Source organism: Odocoileus virginianus, chromosome 10 (assembly GCF_023699985.2).
Source record: "Odocoileus virginianus isolate 20LAN1187 ecotype Illinois chromosome 10, Ovbor_1.2, whole genome shotgun sequence".
NCBI classification, from domain to species: Eukaryota; Metazoa; Chordata; class Mammalia; order Artiodactyla; family Cervidae; genus Odocoileus; species Odocoileus virginianus.
Window position 1 is genome coordinate 38,019,515 of NC_069683.1, and position 18,483 is coordinate 38,037,997.

At 44.0% G+C, this 18,483-nt stretch overlaps 1 protein-coding gene across 3 annotated transcripts in view; it reads right to left on the reverse strand.

The window, feature by feature from the left end:
• RRAS2 (RAS related 2) overlaps positions 1-18,483 on the reverse strand; it is a 133,061-nt gene that overhangs the window by 66,792 nt on the left and 47,786 nt on the right. Inside the window, exon 1 of one of the 3 annotated variants that reach the window (XR_011489966.1) lies at positions 10,436-10,850. The exons of 1 other annotated variant lie outside the window; for it this stretch is intronic. Coding sequence is in view for 1 of the 2 variants with exons in the window: in XM_070473404.1 (XP_070329505.1) it covers positions 10,436-10,543 (108 nt within the window). In the remaining variant the exon portion in view is untranslated. Of the gene's footprint in view, positions 1-10,435; positions 10,851-18,483 lie in introns of those variants that run through there. One more of the 3 variants, XM_070473404.1, reaches the window with a different exon arrangement.

The following is an 18,483-nucleotide window of genomic DNA, read 5'->3' on the forward strand; positions in this document are numbered from 1 at the left end:
AGGTAAATCCAAGTAGTGGGGGGGGGAGGAAAGGAGAGAGGGGAGAAAGAAAGAATCCATTTTTCAAATCCACCACACAACACAAGGGAGGAAAATCTACATAGCAAAAGGGAAGATCAGCGCAAGGGGAGGATGAAGTGAAGTCGCTCAGTCGTGTCGGACTCTTTGCGACCCCATGGACTGTAGCTTACCAGGGTCCTCTGTCCATGGGATTTCCCAGGCATGAATACTGGAGTGGGTTGCCATTTCCTTCTCCAGGGGATCTTCCTGACCCAGGGAGCGAACCCAAGTCTCCCGCATTGCAGGCAGACACTTTACCGTCTGAGCTACCAAGGAAGCCGCTGGTCTGATGGCAGGTTATTTGTACTTTCCAAAGAAGGATAGCCCCCCATGTGGGCAGTCAAAAGACACAGGCAGACCTGAGCCAGGATCTGGAAGGCTCACGGAGGGCAGGAAGGAGGGCTTGCCCTGAATGGTGAGGTGCTTGAGTCAGGAGGAGAGGAGGCCGAGGACGCCCACGACAATGAGGGGGACTCAGACCCAGATGACTTAGACGAGGACGTGCAGTGCCCCAAGGAAGAGGAGACGGTTCAACTTCCGGGGACCCCTGGGTGCAAGAGCTGCCACTACCTGATGGTGCAAACACCGAACATACTTAGGAAAGCTCAGGTAAGTGGCAGGGAGGCTGCTGTGCTGGTCCGGGTGTGGGGGAGACAGAGTGGCTTCCACCTTCTGTTCCCTATGATTTAGACCAGTGGTTCTCCAAGCATAATATGCATCAGAATGTGTTAGTTACTCAACCGTGTCCGGCTCTTTGTGACCATGTGGAGTATAGCCCACCGGGCTCCTCTGACCATGGAATTCTGCAGGCAAGAACACTGGAGTGGGTTGCCATTTCCTTCTCCAAAGGGAGGATATCATGCTAAAATCATGCCAAAATCTGTACTGGCTTAACTATCAACATTTTCCTCAAAAGGCATCTGCCTATAAAATTAAAATTAAGCAAAAATTTTCTCCTTAGAAAGTTGGTCCCCTTTTTGCCTCAATGTGGTTCCTTCAGGCTTATTTTCAATCAGAGCCTAGCTAAGGTATAACTGTGAAGACCAGATCTCACTAGCATAACTGAATAAAAGTCTGCTTAGTATCTTTACTTAAAGCAATGTCAAAAATGTTAACTCAGATCACTTCGGTCAAGGTATCAGGCAGGTCTCTTCCATGTGGCTATGATTTTCCTCTTGATAATTAACAATACCTTAGGGGCAGATACTTTAGACTATGTTAATATCCAGCTACTCTCAAACTTTTACCCACTACTTTTAAATCCATTTATGATTCTTACTTAAATCAACTGTTTGACTGCCAAATGTTGATTTTCTAATTCCACTATTTCCTCTATGTTTACTCATCAAATCTAAGGAAGAACTTCCCTTCCTCCTTAATTTATTTATCCCTATGGATTCTTTATTTATGGGCAATAATCAATTACTATCATTATTTTGATGATGAGCCTATCCCAGAGTTGCATGTCACTTCAGTCATGTCTGACTCTTTGTGATCCCATGGGCCACAGCCTGCCAGGCTCCTCTGTCCATGGGATTCTCTAGGCAAGAATACTGGAAGCAGGGGGCCCTGCCCTCCTCCAGGGGATCTTTCCGACCCAGGGATCAAACCCAGGTTTCTTACATCTCCTGCATTGGCAGGCGGGTTCTTTACCACTAGCACCACCTGGGAAGCTTATCCCAGTGTTAGCCAGTGGGCCTTCTTCCAGGCTGGCCCTGTCTCTATGACATACCGCCATCATTTTATTTTCTCATGTTGACTAAAAAAGATGCACAACTTGAGAGCTGCAAGTCAAGTTTTTTAGGGCAAAATGAGAACTGCCCCCAGAAGGCAGCTCCTCACATAGCTCTGAGAGACTGCTCCAAAGAGGCAGTGGGGGAAGGCCAATATATAGAGTGAAGCGGGAGTTCAATACCATTAAGCACTCATTTTACAAAAGGTTTTCTGCTAGTCACAGGGATCTTATGTCATCAATGAAGTGATGTAGTGCTTTTCTAGATATGAGGAGATACAAGGACTGGGATCATAAAATCAGTTCCTCAAAGTATCCAACTATCTAAAGACTTGTCCCACAAGATTTCCTGGACACAGAGTACTTCATTCCATCTGAACTCCCTCAGTTCAGTTCAGTTGCTCAATCGTGTCTGACTCTTTGCGACCCCATGAACCGCAGCACACCAGGCCTCCCTGTCCATCACCAACTCCCAGAGTTCACCCAAACCCATGTCCATTGAGTCAGTGATGCCATCCAACCATCTCATCCCCTGTCGTCCCCTTCTCCTGCCCTCAATCTTTCCCAGCATCAGAGTCTTTTCAAATGAGTCAGCTCTTCGCATCAGGTGGCCAAAGTACTGGAGTTTCAGCTTCAACATCAGTCCTACCAATGAACACCCAGGACTGATCTCCTTGCAGTCCAGGGGACTCTCAAGAGTCTTCTCCAACACCACAGTTCAAAAGCATTAATTCTTCGGCACTCAGCTTTCTTTATAGTCCAACTCTCACATCCCTACATGACCATTGGCAAAACCATAGCCTTGACTAGACGAACCTTTGCTGACAAAGTAATGTCTCTGCTTTCCAATATGCTACTGTTGAAGCTAAACAGCCGCAGGAACACAGGGTTCAATCTCCACAGGGGCAGATGGCAAACGCCCTTGCTGTTCAGTCACTGGCAATGCTCTTGGCAAGAGACAATTTGTAACTGACACTGAGCACCTCTTTACTCCCGGGCTGGTAAAGATGCTCCAAGTTCATCTTCTACTTTTCCCTGCCCCAGCCCAGGGATGTCACTTCTCCAAGGTTCCTTTCAGTAAAGAATGGTATTTATCACCCAAGATCTGGCATTGGGTGTTCTCACTGCTAATAGGGGGCCACTGTTTCTATGTACTCTCAGCAGACATAGCTGGAAAAAAGATGTACAGACGTGTGTATGAGTAGCCACACACACCTATTTCTATATCTCAGTATAACTTTTTAAACTATGAGTTCTGTTCGAAGATGGGGCACCACTTCCAGGGCCCAAGAGCGGGCTCTTGTCTAACACTTGGAAATGAGCTGTCCAAGGAGACACACATGCTGACAAAGCAAGAGACGTTACTGGGAAGGGGCACCTGGGCAGGGCAGTAAGAGAACCCAGGAACCCAGGAGAACTGCTCTGCCAGGCGGACTTTACAGTGATGGGATTAGCTTTTCTTTGTCCAGTCACTGACTCAGGGTCCTTCCTGGTGGTGCACACACCGCTGAGCCTAGCTGGATGCCAGCTGGAAGGATTCTGGGAGGTGGTCGTACACGAGGTGTCTCCTTCTGACCTTTCCTGGACTCTTCTGGTTGATGGTGCCTCATTAGTTTTGTGTTCCTTACCAGGACCTCCTGTCATAAAATAACTCACGCAAATGGTTATTATGGTGTCTGGTCAGGGTGGGTGGTTTCAGTCAGGGTGCTTCCCCTAACAATTTTATGCCAGTGTCCTCAATTCCACCCTTGCATCGAGTGCTTCCTAGCCTTCACCCCTTCCACACTTATAACTCCCTTCTTCGGCTGTGAGGAACTTGGCTCCCATTTTCCACAATACATTTATTTATCTACTTAATCCTAGTACAGAAAGCTGTTTCAGAATTGCAAACCCTATGCTGCTGCTACGAAGATGGGGCAGGGAGGCCTATTAACCACAGCTCACTGTTTGTTTAGAGTTCGTCTTTATCCTGAGGACATAGTCCAAACGCTGGGTTCAAAAGTTACATTACTTTTTTTTCCTTTTCCTCCTTCAATGTGGTTATGTTAGTCATTTGAAATAAGGTTCAGTTTATTTGTATTGTTAGTATTCCACCTTTGATTTTATTGGTGTTTGCTGTTTATATACTGAGTGTGTGAAACCTTAAACATGGTTCCATGAATCAGAAAAGGATCCTCAGAAGAGGCCCTCAATCCCTTTACCCTCATCCCTACCCACACGCAGAGCTAACCAGTCACCTCTTTAACGTCTGATTTACCCATTTCTGTGCTTTTCTGCCCCAATCAGTAAATACGTTTGTTATTTTATTTCCTCTTCTTTCCTACAGTAAAAGTAATATATCACAAATACAGTAAATACCTTTGTACTTTGTGTTTTTCACTGAACAATTTATCCTGGGATGCATTTCCCATCAGTTCTTTTCATAGCAGCAGAATGCTCCAATGGGTGAATGTACCATATTCTATTCAACGTCTCTCTATCCTGTAGGCTGCTTCTAATTTTTTAAATCACAAACAGTGCTGTGGCCCCATGCATTTATATTTGAATACTACTGGAAGTACATTTCCAGGGTAAATTTGGAGATTTGGGAGCTAGGCTGTAAATCAACTATAGCATCCAGTCGAATCAACTGGACCTTGATTACATCTCCCGATATAATGCACTAAGAACACACCTCCGCTATTTCTGCGCCTAAGACGAATCTACCGGAAGAAACAAATTCAAACCAAAGGAACTCTATAAATAACTGCCGTGTATTCAAAAATGTCCATGTCATAAAACACAAAGACTTGGGACTTCCTCGGTGGTCCAGTGGTGAAGAATCTGCCTTGCAATGCAAGGGGACATGGGTTCAATCCCCGGTCAGGGAACTAAGACCCCACCTGCCATGGAGCAACTAAGCCTACACACCCCAACCACTGAGCCCTCGCGACAACCAGAGAACCTGTGCTGCAACAAAAGACCCCGCATGACGCAACACGGATCAATACGTGCTGCAACCAAGACCAGATGCGGCCAAACAAACCTTTTAAAAATAAAGATGAGAGACCTCTTCCAAATTAAAGACACGGAAACAAAATGTACTGCACAATCTGAGATTTTTCTTTTGCTGTAAAGGGCACTATTTGGATAACTGGCAAAATCTAAAAAAATTCTGCATATTACATTAATAATACATCAATATTAATTTCTGATTTAGGTTACACATTATGTTTATAAACAAGTGCCCTTGCATTTATGAAATATACATGAAAGTATTTAAAAATAAAGGGGCATTGTCTTCAACTTACACTCAGATGATTCAGGAAAAAACTGTTTATTTGGGAGGAATAAAACAAATATGGTAAAATGGTAGCATTTGGGAACACTGAGCAAAGATTTTTTCAAAAGCAACATCAGCTATCATGTTGGCATGTATATCCATACATCCAGTACTGAACACTTACAAACTCTGTAAATATATTTTAATTAAACTATTTAATGTTACATAACCAATAAACAATCCTATTGCTTTTACAAAATGCTGAAACTAAAATATAATTTACAAGTAACTCCAGTAGCACAATTTTAGTCATATTTCTTTGCTTCTTTCAGAACTACACAGAAAATATGTGAGTAAAGGTATACACATCTTCGGCTTTTTCATAAAGGCCTGAGAGACATTTTTCTTTGAGAAACAGAAGTAAATCAAAAGCCTACCAAGGACATTACTTGAAGTTTCAATCTCAACCCCAGACTGGGTGGCTCTAGCCAAATTAATTCAAGATCAAGGTCATTCAAGAAAATTCAATGACAATTAACTCTATGTTGTTTACAAGTAGAGTCAAAGTCTTTTACTATCACTTTTCAACAAGAAACAAATACCCTAAGAGACTATTTTCCTAACCAAAAGAAAAAAAAAGAAAAGAAATGAATTAACAAGGTCATGTAGCATCACAAAATCTGTTTCTCTTTTGTGAGATTAATTTTAATTTGAAAAAGAAATCTTTAAAAAAATTTTAAATAATACAGCTTCAAGAAAGTTTCCTTCTGCACTCCTTCCTCACTTTACCAATTTATTTTCCTCACCGAATTAAACAGGCTCCTTTCATTTTAAACCTTAGGAAAGACCCTTAACATTTCAGTAAAACAGATGAACTAAAAATCCCATTCAAGTAGGCAGCTGCCTGTCATCATTTTGCCTTCAAATGGTACCATACCAAGGGACAGCAGAATTCTTAACCTACTCAACAGAAGTATCCCCACTAAACTCCTTCAACGTCCCATTCCAAGACAAGACACAGGCTTGCGCACATCTGCACACATACACACACACACAGGTTAGAAATAAGAAGAATTGAGTTTTAAGACTCTCTGGGTTAGAATTTCTCCTCTAACAAAAGCAGTCATTCTCTAAAAGAAGGTGTTCTTTCTTGAGTGCCTAGCATGTTTATCTAGGAACTGCCAACAGAACCATTTCATCCTAACAAAATGAGGAAATCTCTAGTATGTAAAACAACACTAGGAGGGGTACCTTATTTTTCAACGCTAAGAATTCATTTGTAAACTACTCTGAAAATGTAAAATAGTAATTTTCACACTAAAAGACAAGTCCATAGTTCAGTTCAGTCACTCAGTTGTGTCCAACTCTGCGATCCCATGGAGTGCAGCACGCCAGGCTTCTCTGTCCATCACCAACTCCCAACGCTTACTCAAACTCCTGTCCATCAAGTCTGCAATGCCATCCACAGTATAATTTCAAATTCTTAGATAAAAGTTACTTTAAGTGATTTCCAATTGCAGGGCACATGTTCAAGATGTAGCAACAAAATAGCAATTCAGGAATCTAAACTTACCAAGATCAATTAACTTTAACACAAATGCATGTGCCTTGAAACTAAGATCTCTGTCCCAGGAAAAAGCAATAGAGGGGGATTGCACAAAAGAGACATTAGGTAAAAAGCAACATCTGAGTCAAGGCCAGGCTAACAGGCTGTAAGGCTGACTAAAGCTTGATACCTGAGAACTCAGCTACCCCTACGCAGCTCCAAATCTGACAGACTGTGAATAACAAGTAAGGATGCTAAATGAAGAACAGAGGCTGGGAAATTCCTCTTTGTGTAAAAAACATGTATGGCCTTTTCTCAGAGTTGCCAGAAACCACAATGGTTACTCCATTATTTCTGAAAATCAACTCCCAATTGATAAAGTTTTCCCAACTCAAAATGGGATCAGCATTCATTACCTAAATATCACACAGGAGTGAGGAGGCGATTTGTTCACCCAACATTTTATGGAGAAGAAAATAAAGCCCCAAAGAGATTACAGAAGACTCAAAGAATCCCCAGCGTCACCTGAGGAAGGAGACCTAGAACCCAGAGAGCCAACTCTCTTCTCCATTTCACTCCACACAGTGTTAAAATCATTTTCTAACTATAAAGTCCACTCATCATCAAGGGCTTCTATTTACCAATAGAACTTTCAGAAAACTATGAACAGAAACAAGCAGCTCATGTACACACATTTACCCTTAATAGTATTTTATATTATTAGTCATGGATGTTTCATGATGTGCTGCATTCTTTTTTAAAGAGGAAAAGCCACCTCAATCAAGTAATTATTGTCTTAATTTCCTAATTTTGTAGCTCTTTATATGCATAGAAAGAAAGAAAGTGAAGTCATTCAGTCGTGTCTGACTCTCTGTGACCGCATGGACTGCAGCCCACCAGGCTCCTCCATCCATGAGATTTTCCAGGCAAGAGTACTGGAGTGGGCTGCCATTTCCTTCTCCAGGGGATCTTCCCAACCCAGGGATCAAACCCAGGTCTCCTGCATTGCAGACAGACGCTTTACCGTCTGAGCCACCAGGGAAGACCTCTTTATATATAAAAGGCAACAATTTAAAGAAAGTTGGGATTTAAGTTCTCCACTCCCAAATTTTTTCATTATATTTTTTCTACTTAAGATTATATAATAGAAAAATACATACTGAACACTGTAAAAAACAGTGTTGTATCTCAGGAGTCTTATAAAATAAATAAAACTGATTTGTCATCCTGATCACCTACAATGAGGACTGACTTCCGCCCGTTAAGATTATTATCTTTCTGCAGACTCCTCTCCTTCCATTACTACTGCAAGACCATCATAACAATGAATTTTAATTTCCCAGGAGCTGGACAATAAATAGCAGTTCTATTAAGTATAGATGATAGTCACCTTGGCTCCATAAGCTAAGATTAACATAGTAATGATGATAATGTTTGTAGCCTTACTACGCATCAGACATTGTTCCAGGCCCTGGACAGATGTTAATTTTCAGAACTGTAAGTGTACTTTGTATTTCCCCAACTTACAGACGGAAAAAACTAAGGTACCCAGAGGTTAAGTAATTTGCCTAAGATTACACAGGCAGAAAGTGGTAGAGCTGAGACTCCACCCAGGTCTGGCTTCTCCGACCTCTCCAGAAAGCCTTCTCAAAGTCAGAGCCCATATTCCTCCCTTCCACTGGTCCCAAATGACCGGCCAATCCCCCTCCCCTCCTTGCCTACCTCCTCTCTCCAAACTAACATATGACCAACCCCCTCATGCCTTCTCTTTCCACCATCACGCCTACACAGTCCTTTTATCAATCCTTCCCAATCTGACTTTTCCTCAATTCGGAACTCTTTTGGCATTTAAATGTGTTAACAGAAGTATACACATACGCTTGTAAGAGCCATCATTAACAGAGCACATACTATACACTAGATACAAAGCTAAGAATGTTCCCATAATTTAAAGGACTATGAAGAATGTGTGATTAGACCCATTTTACTGAAAAGAAAGTTGAGGTTCAGAGAAGCTAAATAATACATTGGCAATGTTCTCCCAGTAAATAAACAACACAGCAAAATCTAGCACTCAACTCTGCGTGACTCGAAGCTCACACCTGTTTTACTTCTGTTAAATCATCTAGAGTAACTAGGTACATCACTATTCATAAAGGAAGTGCTTCTTTAACAAATGAATTTAGAAAATCATTAAGCAAACAAATTACTGACATTTTAATAGTTTCTAATACTATTTCCAAAAACAAAAAGTTCCAATATCTTAATAATTAACATACAGATTCAAATAGAGAGGGATTACCACCCACCCCCATAAGTTAAAGACATATTGTGGTTTAAATCTTTTAGGTAATGCTATTTATTAATCTAGGAACCCAGGATTATTCTCTCTCCTAGCCAACCTCCCACCTCCCCCTAACTACAGCTCCCAAAAAAAGTTAACTATAAATTGTTTTGTTTTGCCAGTTACTTAAAGTCTCTCCCGACCCTAGGAGAAATAACATGCAGCATCTCTGATTATGCAGCTTCCTATACTAAAGCCAATCTCACCTCTTACTCAGTGTGAATTTTTTTAACTCACTAACAAGTATACTGTAAATGCTCATTACATAAATATCTCTTCCTGGATACAAAGGTTTCAGCAGCAGTTTTTAATACCTTGAAATGGTATAACAGCAATTATTGCTCATTTAGTCAACTGGACAGGTAACAATCACATTTATGTTACAGAACTCTGTATTTTAATGTCACTATATACATTAAGTGAGTCGAAATACGCTATTCAAGTATGCCAACTGAGAGCAAATGGGTCAAACAGGTATATTTCACCAAAGCATTTTCACAACGCTCTTGATATGTATCTTTGTTACCTGTTACAACGCGGTACCTTCATTCTCTCCCACCATAAGCCACACCTTTTAGGTTGACAATAGCAGAGAAATACCGGGGCTTCTCTCTTTAATAGTCCCAAAAAAGATCACTCAAACCTCCTACCACAAGCAAATCTTAAGAACCAAGAATTCGACCTCCCTTTCCTTTACAACCCGACTTTCCGTCTCCAGCTCCCACAGAGGACTGGGGGGTGGGGGAGACAGTGGCTGGGACTGACACAGAACGCACGACGCCTAGCCTGGTCATCTCCGAGCCTGGCCCACCCTAAACTTCACCTTGGCACGGGGAGAGGCAGGAAGGCACCAGGAATTCCTAGGAAATGGTCTCACCCCTATTGGAGAACATTCTTAACTTCCTCGAGGCCACCATTTCCCTGGAGTATTATCACACACTCCCACCCGGACATATAACCTAAGAGATTACTTAAAAGAAAAGCACACACCCACACAAAGAGAAACACACCGCTTGAAGCGGGCAGCTCCGGCTCGGCGTGCGCGGAGAAGCTCGGAGACCACGCGGAGCCAAGTTGCCACCGCGATCTCACCCACGGTGCAGGAGGCGGCCCGGGCGGCTGGAAACCCAGCGCGCGGGGCTCCAGCCCCACGCCCTACGCCCCGCGCCCCGGTCTCACGGCAGGAAGCCCGGCGCGGCGGCGCTGCCTCTCCCTAAGAGCTCGGGCCGCGGCCGGAGCGATAAGGTGGATCTGCGCTTCCCACCCTGCCAGCTCCGCCCTCCGGGACACATTCCTGAGAAGCCCGACTCCCGGGACGCCGAGCTGGGCGCCCGGACCGCAGAACAGGAGGGCAGAGCCGCCCCGCGCCCCCCACCCCCGGCCTGCGCGGCGCCTCCGGGGCGGGGTCCCTGCGGCCGCCCCGCCACAGGTAGCGGGAGCCCCCGCCCGCCGCCGCCGCCCCGGCGCCCTGGGCAGGCCCGCTCCAGGTACCTGGATGAACTGGATGGTGAGCGCCGATTTGCCCACGCCGCCTCCGCCGACCACCACCAGCCGGTACTTCTCCTGGCCGGAGCCGTCCCGCCAGCCGGCCGCGGCCATGGGGACGCCGCCGAGCCCAGCCCGGCCACGCCGAGCCGCCGCCCGCCTTAGGCCCGGCTCCGGGGACGAGTGCGGCCGGCGGGCTGCGGGCGAGCGGCCGGGCGGGGGTCCCGGGCGCCGGGAGCTGCTGGAGGGCCGTTCAGGACGGCAGCGCGGCGCCTGGGCTGGCCGGGTCCCGCCCGAGGCGCGGAGAAGCGAGGGGACCGCAACGGCGAGGGGCTGCGGCGGCCTGGGGGCGCGCTCCTCCACACGACTTCTCAGCGCCTGCCGAACGCAGCCTCCAGCGCCGCTACAAATGGCCGTCTGGGGGCCGGGCCGCTGGGTCGAGATGCTGCATATGCATGAGGGGGTGGGGCGGGGCGGGGCCGCGCTGGCCCGGACTGAGATTCGGGAGGTGAGCTTGTAGGGCTCAGACCCCCTCGGGTGTGCCCCTCCAGTTCCTGGACTGAGCGGGGTGTGTACGCGTGTGCTTGTGCGAGTGAGGAGTGTGTGTGTGTGAGTGTGGGAGCTGGAAGAAGACAGACAGTGTGTGAGCATAACTGTATGTCAGGAATTGTCAGGGATTGTGTGGATGAAAAATAAAGTATGCAAAGGCGTGTGTGAAAAATAGAGCCGTTGTCATCTTAACTCAGTTTGTAGGAGGGTAAATATCCTGTTTTAAGAGTACAGATGGTGACCATGACTGTATGGAAAACAGTACATGACAGTGATTGAAGATGAGAGCTGTCACAATAATTGTGTGTGTGTGATATGCTTACGGTGTGAGGAATGTCACAGAGACTGAATCACAATGATTGAGGGCGCACAGACAAGAGTAAATGTGGCACATGATATATCTGCCTTAGTGGCTGTGTTTATATGTGGAAAATGTGCCGTAATTGTATATGAGGGGTATGAGTGTGAGAGATTATACTTATTTACATACTACACACCAGGCACTGTGCTCAGTGCTACAAATCACTTTATGAATAAAATAATGTCCCTGCCCTCAGGGAACTAAGAATCCAATGGAGAAACAGCCAGGGCCACAGGCAAGTTGTCAGGCATCACAAGGATAGTGTGACCCTAGGAGGAGCACTCATTCCACACGTGGGTGGTCAGGGAAGGCTTCCTAAAAGATCTGAAACATGAATAACGTAAGCAGAAGAAAAGTGTTCCAGAGAAAGCAAGCCACATCTGAAAAAGTCCGAGCTGAGAAGGTAAGACGTGTCACATTTGATTTTGATTGTGTTGGGGGAGTATGCTTGTGAAGGAAAAGTGCTTATCTATGTGTACTTCAGCCGCTCAGTCATGTCCGACTCTTTCCAACCCCATGGACTGCAGTAAACCAGGCTTTCCTGTCCTTCACTATGTATCTATGTGTATAGCAGTTTAACCAAATGTAGTAGGAGTCACAGCTGTATACCAACGAAGTGTAGGCTGGTAGATAAGACCATGGGTTCTAGGGCCAGACTGGATGCAAATCCTAGTCCTTTGAGTAATGGTGTAATAATGGAGCTTACTGAACTTCTGTACCTCAGTTTTCTCTAAAATAAAGACAGTAGGATTACCTACCTTAAGGTGTTTTTTGACGTGAATTGAGTCTCTTAGTCGTATCGACTCTTTACGACCCCATGAACTATACAGTCCATGGAATTTTCCAGGCCAGAATACTGGAGTGGGTAACCTTTCCCTTCTTCAGGGCATCTTCCCAACCCAGGGATCGAACCCAGGTCTCCCGCATTGCAGGCGGATTCTTTACCAATTGAGCCACAAGGGAAGCCCAAGGTGTTTTTTAGTAAGAGTCAAATGAGTTAATATATATAAAGCACATAAAACAGTGCCTGGCATGTAGTAAGCATTTATGGCAGTTTGGGAACATGACTTCAAGTTCTTGGAAACAATTCAGTGGCTCTCTTGGAACCAGTAGAATGCAGCAGAAACAATGCTGCATAACTTCCAAGTCTAGGTCAGAAGAGGCCATGCGGCTTCCACCTGTTCTCTTGGGATTCTCACTCTGGGAGAAGCAATGTGTGAAGTTTGGCTACCCTGAGGCTGCCATGCTAGAGAGGCCACATGTAAACATGCCAGTCAAAGGTCCAACTGAATTCCTAGCTCAGTCAGTCCTAGGTCAATTTTCATTCCAATCCCAAAGAAGGACAATGCCAAAGAATGTTCAAACTACCACACAACTGCACTCATCTCACATGCTAGCAAAGAAATGCTCAAAATACTACAAGCCAGGCTTCAACAGTATGAGAACCATGAGCTTCCAGATGTTCAAGCTGGATTTAGAAAAAGCAGAGGAACCAGAGATTAAATTGCCAACATCAGTTGGATCATAGAAAAAGCAAGAGAATTCCAGCTAAAAATCTACTTCTGCCTTATTGATTATGCCAAAGCCTTTCACAGTGTAGATCACAACAAACTGTGGAAAATTCTTAAAGAAATGGGAATACCAGACAACTTTACCTGCCTCCTGAGAAATCTGTATGCAGGTAAAAAGCAACAGTTAGAACCGGACATGAAACAACAGACTATACGTCAAGGCTGTATATTGTCACCCTGCTTATTGGACTTGTATGCAGAGTACATCGTGTGAAATGCCAGGCTGGATGAAGCACAAGCTGGAATCAAGATTGCCGGGAGAAATATCAATAACCTCAGATATGCAGATGACACCACCCTTATGGCAGAAAGTGAAGAGGAACTAAAGAGCCTCTTGATGAAAGTGAAAATGCTGGCTTAAAACTCAACATTCAAAAAACTAAGATCATGGCATCTGGTCCCATCACTTCATGGCAAATAAATGGGGAAACAATGGAAACAGTGACAGACTTTATTTTCTTGGGCTCCAAAATTACTGCAGATGGTGACTGCATCCATGAAATTAAAAGATGCTTGCTCCTTGGAGGAAAAGTTATAACCAACCTAGACAGCATATTAAAAATTACAGACATTACTTTGCTAACAAAGGTCCATCTAGTCAAAGTTTTGGTTTTTCCAGTAGTCGTGTATGGATGTGAGAGTTGGACCATAAAGAAGGCTGAGTGCCACAGAATTGATGATTTTGAACTGTGGTGCTGGAGAAGACTCTTGAGAGTCCCTTGGACTGAAAGGAGATCAAACCAGTCAATCCTCAAGGAAATCAGTCCTGAATATCATTGGAAGGACTGATGCTGAAGCTGAAGCTCCAACAGTTTGGCCACCTGATGCAAAGAACTGACTCATTGGAAAAGACCATGAGGCTGGGAAAGATTGAAGGCAGGAGAAGGGGGACGACAGAGGATGAGATGGTTGGATGGCATCAGTGACTCGATGGACATTGAGTTTGAACAAGTTCTGGGAGTTGGTGATGGACAGGGAGGTCTGGCATGCTGCAGTCCATGGAGTCGCAAAGAGTCAGACACAACTGAGTAACTGAACTGAACTAAGCTCCAAGCTGACCGCCAGCATCAACTGCCAGCCATGTGAGATACTTTAGACCCCAGCTCTTTCCAGCCTTCAGGTAACTGCTTCCCCTACTAATATCTGACTCCAAAGGCATGAAAGACCCCGAGCAAGAGCTACCCAGTGGCTTTCCTGGTGGCTCAGTGGTAAAAGTATCCTCCTGCCAATGCAGGAGACATGGGTTCAATCCCTGATCCAGGAAGATTCCACATGCCATGGAGCTACTAAGCCCATGCACCACAGCTATTGAGCTGGTGCTCTAGAGCCCTGGAAGCTGCAACTACTGAAGGCTGTGCACCCTAGAACCAGTGCCCCACAACACGAGAAGCCTCAGCAATGAGAAACTTGCACATTGCAACTAGAGAGTAGCCCCACCTGTTGCAACTAGAGAAAAGACTGAGCAGCAACTATGACCCTGCACAGCCAATAATAAATACATTCTTTTAAAAAAAGAGCTACCCAGGTCAGCCCTTCCTGACCTACAAAAGAATGTGCAAAACAAATCAGTAAACTGGTTGTGGTTTTTAAACTTTTTATTTGGGAATAATTTGAGTCTATAAATACGAGCTTCCCTCGTGGCTCAGCTGGTAAAGAATGTGCCTGCAATGCAGGAGACCTGAGTTCGATCCCTGGGTTGGGAAGATCTCCTGGAGAACGGAAAGGTTACCCACTCCAGTATTCTGGCCTGGAAAATTCCATGGACTGTAGAGTCCATGGGATAGAAAAATTTGGACTCGACTGAGCGACTTTCACTTACTCAGTCTATAAAGTATAAAGAACACCCGTACGCCGTTACCCAGATTCAACTGTGAGCATTTTATCACACTTCATCATTCTCCCCTGTCTATCTCTGCTTTTCTCTTTCATATATATATATATATATGATATAGTTATTTATATTAATTTATGACAGGACTTCCCTGGTAGTCCAGTGATTAAGAATCCGCTTGCCAATGCGGGGGACATGGGTTTAATAGCTGGTCCGGGAGGATTCCACATGCCTCAGGGGAACCAAGCCCATGCACCACAACTATGAAGCCCATGCTCTGCAACAGGAGAAGTCATCTCAGTGAAAAGCCTGGGTACTGTAACTGGAGTTGCCCCCGCTCGCTGCAAACAAAGAAAGCCTGGATGTTGGAACAAAGACCCAGCACGGCAGAAAAGAAAATATTTTATGATAAATGTATGTGTGTGTGTGTGTATAATTCTTACATTTCAATGAATTTTTGAACTCTTTGAGGATAGGTTACAGGCATTATAGCCCTTTACCCCTAAGTGCTTCAGTGTGTGCCTCCCAAGAACAAGGATATTCTCTCAGATAACCACAGTACATATCAACATTAGTAAATCTAGCATTGGTGTGAATACTTTTGTCTACCATATATACTCCAGTTTTGTCAGTTAATTCAATAATGTGCTTTAGAGCAGTTTTTCCCTTCTAGTAGAGAATCCAGTCTAGGATCAGGCATTGCATTTAGTTGTCAAATCTCTTTAACTTTGTTAGTGCGATACAATGGTTGTCTTAAAAGTGAAGTCGCTCAGTCATGTCCGACAGTTGTGACCCCATGGACTGTAGCCCACCAGGCTCCTCCATCCATGGAATTTTCTAGGTAAGAGTACTGGAGTGGGTTGCCATTTCCTTCTCCAGGGGATCTTCCCGACCCGGGGATCGAACTGGGTCTCCAGCATTGTGGGCAGACGCTTTACTGTCTGAGCCAGCAGGGAATCGAGGCACCCCTTTTTTCCAGAGAAGGGAGATTTTTCATACAGCAGTAGTAGCCACAAAAGCCACAATGCAGACAGTATTAGCAATGTAAAAGAAAGAAAAAAAGGAAAGAGAAAAGAAAGGAGAACCCATGTAAAGGAAATGCTGAAAAAGGGCTAGGTATCCTGGGTGTTCATTGGAAGGACTGATGCTAAAGCTGAAACTCCAATACTTTGGCCACCTCATGTGAAGAGTTGACTCGTTGGAAAAGACCCTGATGCTGGGAGGGATTGGGGGCAGGAGGAGAAGGGGATGACAGAGGATGAGATGGCTGGATGGCATCACCGACTCGATGGGCATGAGTTTAAGTAAACTCCGGGAGTTGGTAATGGACAGGGAGGCCTGGCGTGCTGCGATTCATGGGGTCACAAAGAGTCGGACATGACTGAGCGACTGAACTGAACTGAACTGATGCTTCTCTCAGTGTCTCTCTAGCCCTGAAATTTTCTTTAATCTTTCAGGATCAAAAAAGATAATGAATGAGTCCTCTTTATGCAGCTTTCCTTCCCTCCTAACATACAATCCAAAATCTTTCCTTTCGAGAAAACATGATAATCAGAAAAGTTTATCAAATCTCAAAAATATCCAAAAGAAAGAAAATTAATCCCTCAGGAAAAAAGAAAAGAAAAGCATGCAGGGACTTCCCTGGTGGTCCAGTGATTAAGACCCCACTCATCCAATGCAGGGTACATGGGTTCAATACCTGGTTGGGGAACCAAGATCCCACATGCCACACAGCACAGCCCAAAGAAAGGAAAAAACAACGACATAGCTATGTGTCTGTGTATGTACGTGTGTAGGGGGTGGTGGGCTCAGTCAAGTCCAACTCCTTGTGACCTCATGGCCTGTAACACACCAGGCTCCTCTGTCCATGGAGTTTTCCAGGTAAGAATACTGGAGTGGGTTGCCTTTTCCTATGCCAAAGGGTCTTCCTGACCCAGGGAGCAAACCCATGTCTCTTGCATCTTCTGAATTTGCTGGAGGAGTCTTTAGCACTGCACCACCTGGGAAGCCAAAGCATAGCTATGCCATTTGCAACAATTTAGACTGGGGGAATCAGGTGTTGATCCTAAGGTAATTGTAACTAATTCCTTAGTATTTTATGACTCTGCATCTTGCAAAGGAGCACTCAGGGGGTCTGGGCCTGAAGATAGTTTGACCGATAAAAGAAAAAGAGGATGAAGTGGTAATGAATACAAGCTGGTATGCACATATGTGTCCAGTGACTACAGTTTTCAGGGAGAAACTTATTTTCAGTAGGATCTATTTCAGTGCTTATTTGTTGAGCTGCTTCTCTGCCCGAGTCCTGACCAAGATTTTCTTTCCTTCCTCTTCTATACCACAATCCCTGTGTACAGCACAATTTCAACACTGAAACCAAGCAAGCAAACCCATCCTGGAGAAACCATGTATTTGTTGCCTCCCAGGCATCCATTTCTCCTTCCTTTCCTATTGTGTCTCCTAATTTTCCTCAGGTAGTTTGGGAGTGACTGACTCCCACCTGCAGGGATTTACCCTAATTCATTTAAGATTATCAACCTCCACTGGCCACAGTAATTAGCTGATAGATGGATGTATAACCTAGGTCAGGTCAATCAAGAACAGATTCAACTACAGAATCAAAATTATAATGAGGTACCACTTAACACCCACTAGGATAACTATAATCAAAAAAATAATAATAAATGCTGACAGGGATATAGAGGAACTGAATCCCTTATACACTGATGGTTGGAATGTTAAATGGTGCTGCTGCTTTGGAAAACAATCTGGCATTTCCTCAAAAAGTTAAACACAGAGTTACCATACAGCCCAGAAGTTCCACCCTTAAGTTATATGCCCAAGATAAATTAAAACATCTCAGTATAAAAACCTATAATGTAAGGTTACATCAGATTATTTATAATAGCCAAAAAGTAGAATAAATTATCCATCAACTGATGAATGGATAAAACAAATGTAGGGCATTCATACAATGGAATATTATTTGTCAATATAAAGGAATGAAGAATTGATACATGCTACAACATAGATAAATCTTGAAAACCATGTTAAGTGAAAGAAGCCAGTCATGAAAGACCACATATTATATTATTCCATATGTATGAAAGGTCCAGGATAGGAAAATCTAGAGAGACAGAAAGTAGATTAGTAGTTGCCAGGACTGAGGGGGGAATTCTCTGTGACTAATATGGGGTATGGGGTTTCTTTTTGGAGATATGAAAATATTCTGGAATTAGATAGCTGTGATGGTTGCACAATTCTGTAAATACACTAAAAAACATTGAATTGTATTCTTCTTAAAGGGAATTTTATGGTATATGAATTAAATCTCAAAGCTGTGAGGATAAAAGATTCAATTGCAGGGTTTTCTTTGAGCTACTAAGGAAATGTCTTTTTATTTCAAAATATTCCTCCTATCAACGCTATACCTTTATTTCTTAAAAAAAATTTAACTCAGAGTCAAGTGTTCAGCAAGCAAGAAGCCCACATGCTCACTCCACATAGACCTTCTGTTCCAAAGTGCTTTCTTGCTCTCGGAAAATATCCCAACAGCCTACAGCAAAAAGAAATTCCCCTGCAAAAACAAATCACTGGTATTGTATTGATATTTGCAAAGAAAGAACTAGTTGTCATTCATGCCAATTAAAGATGACTTTTCATCTTAATCTAAGAAATTTCTTTCTCGTGTAGATAGAAGACAATAGGTAAGTACATAAATCTTCATTAGAAGAATGACCCAGAA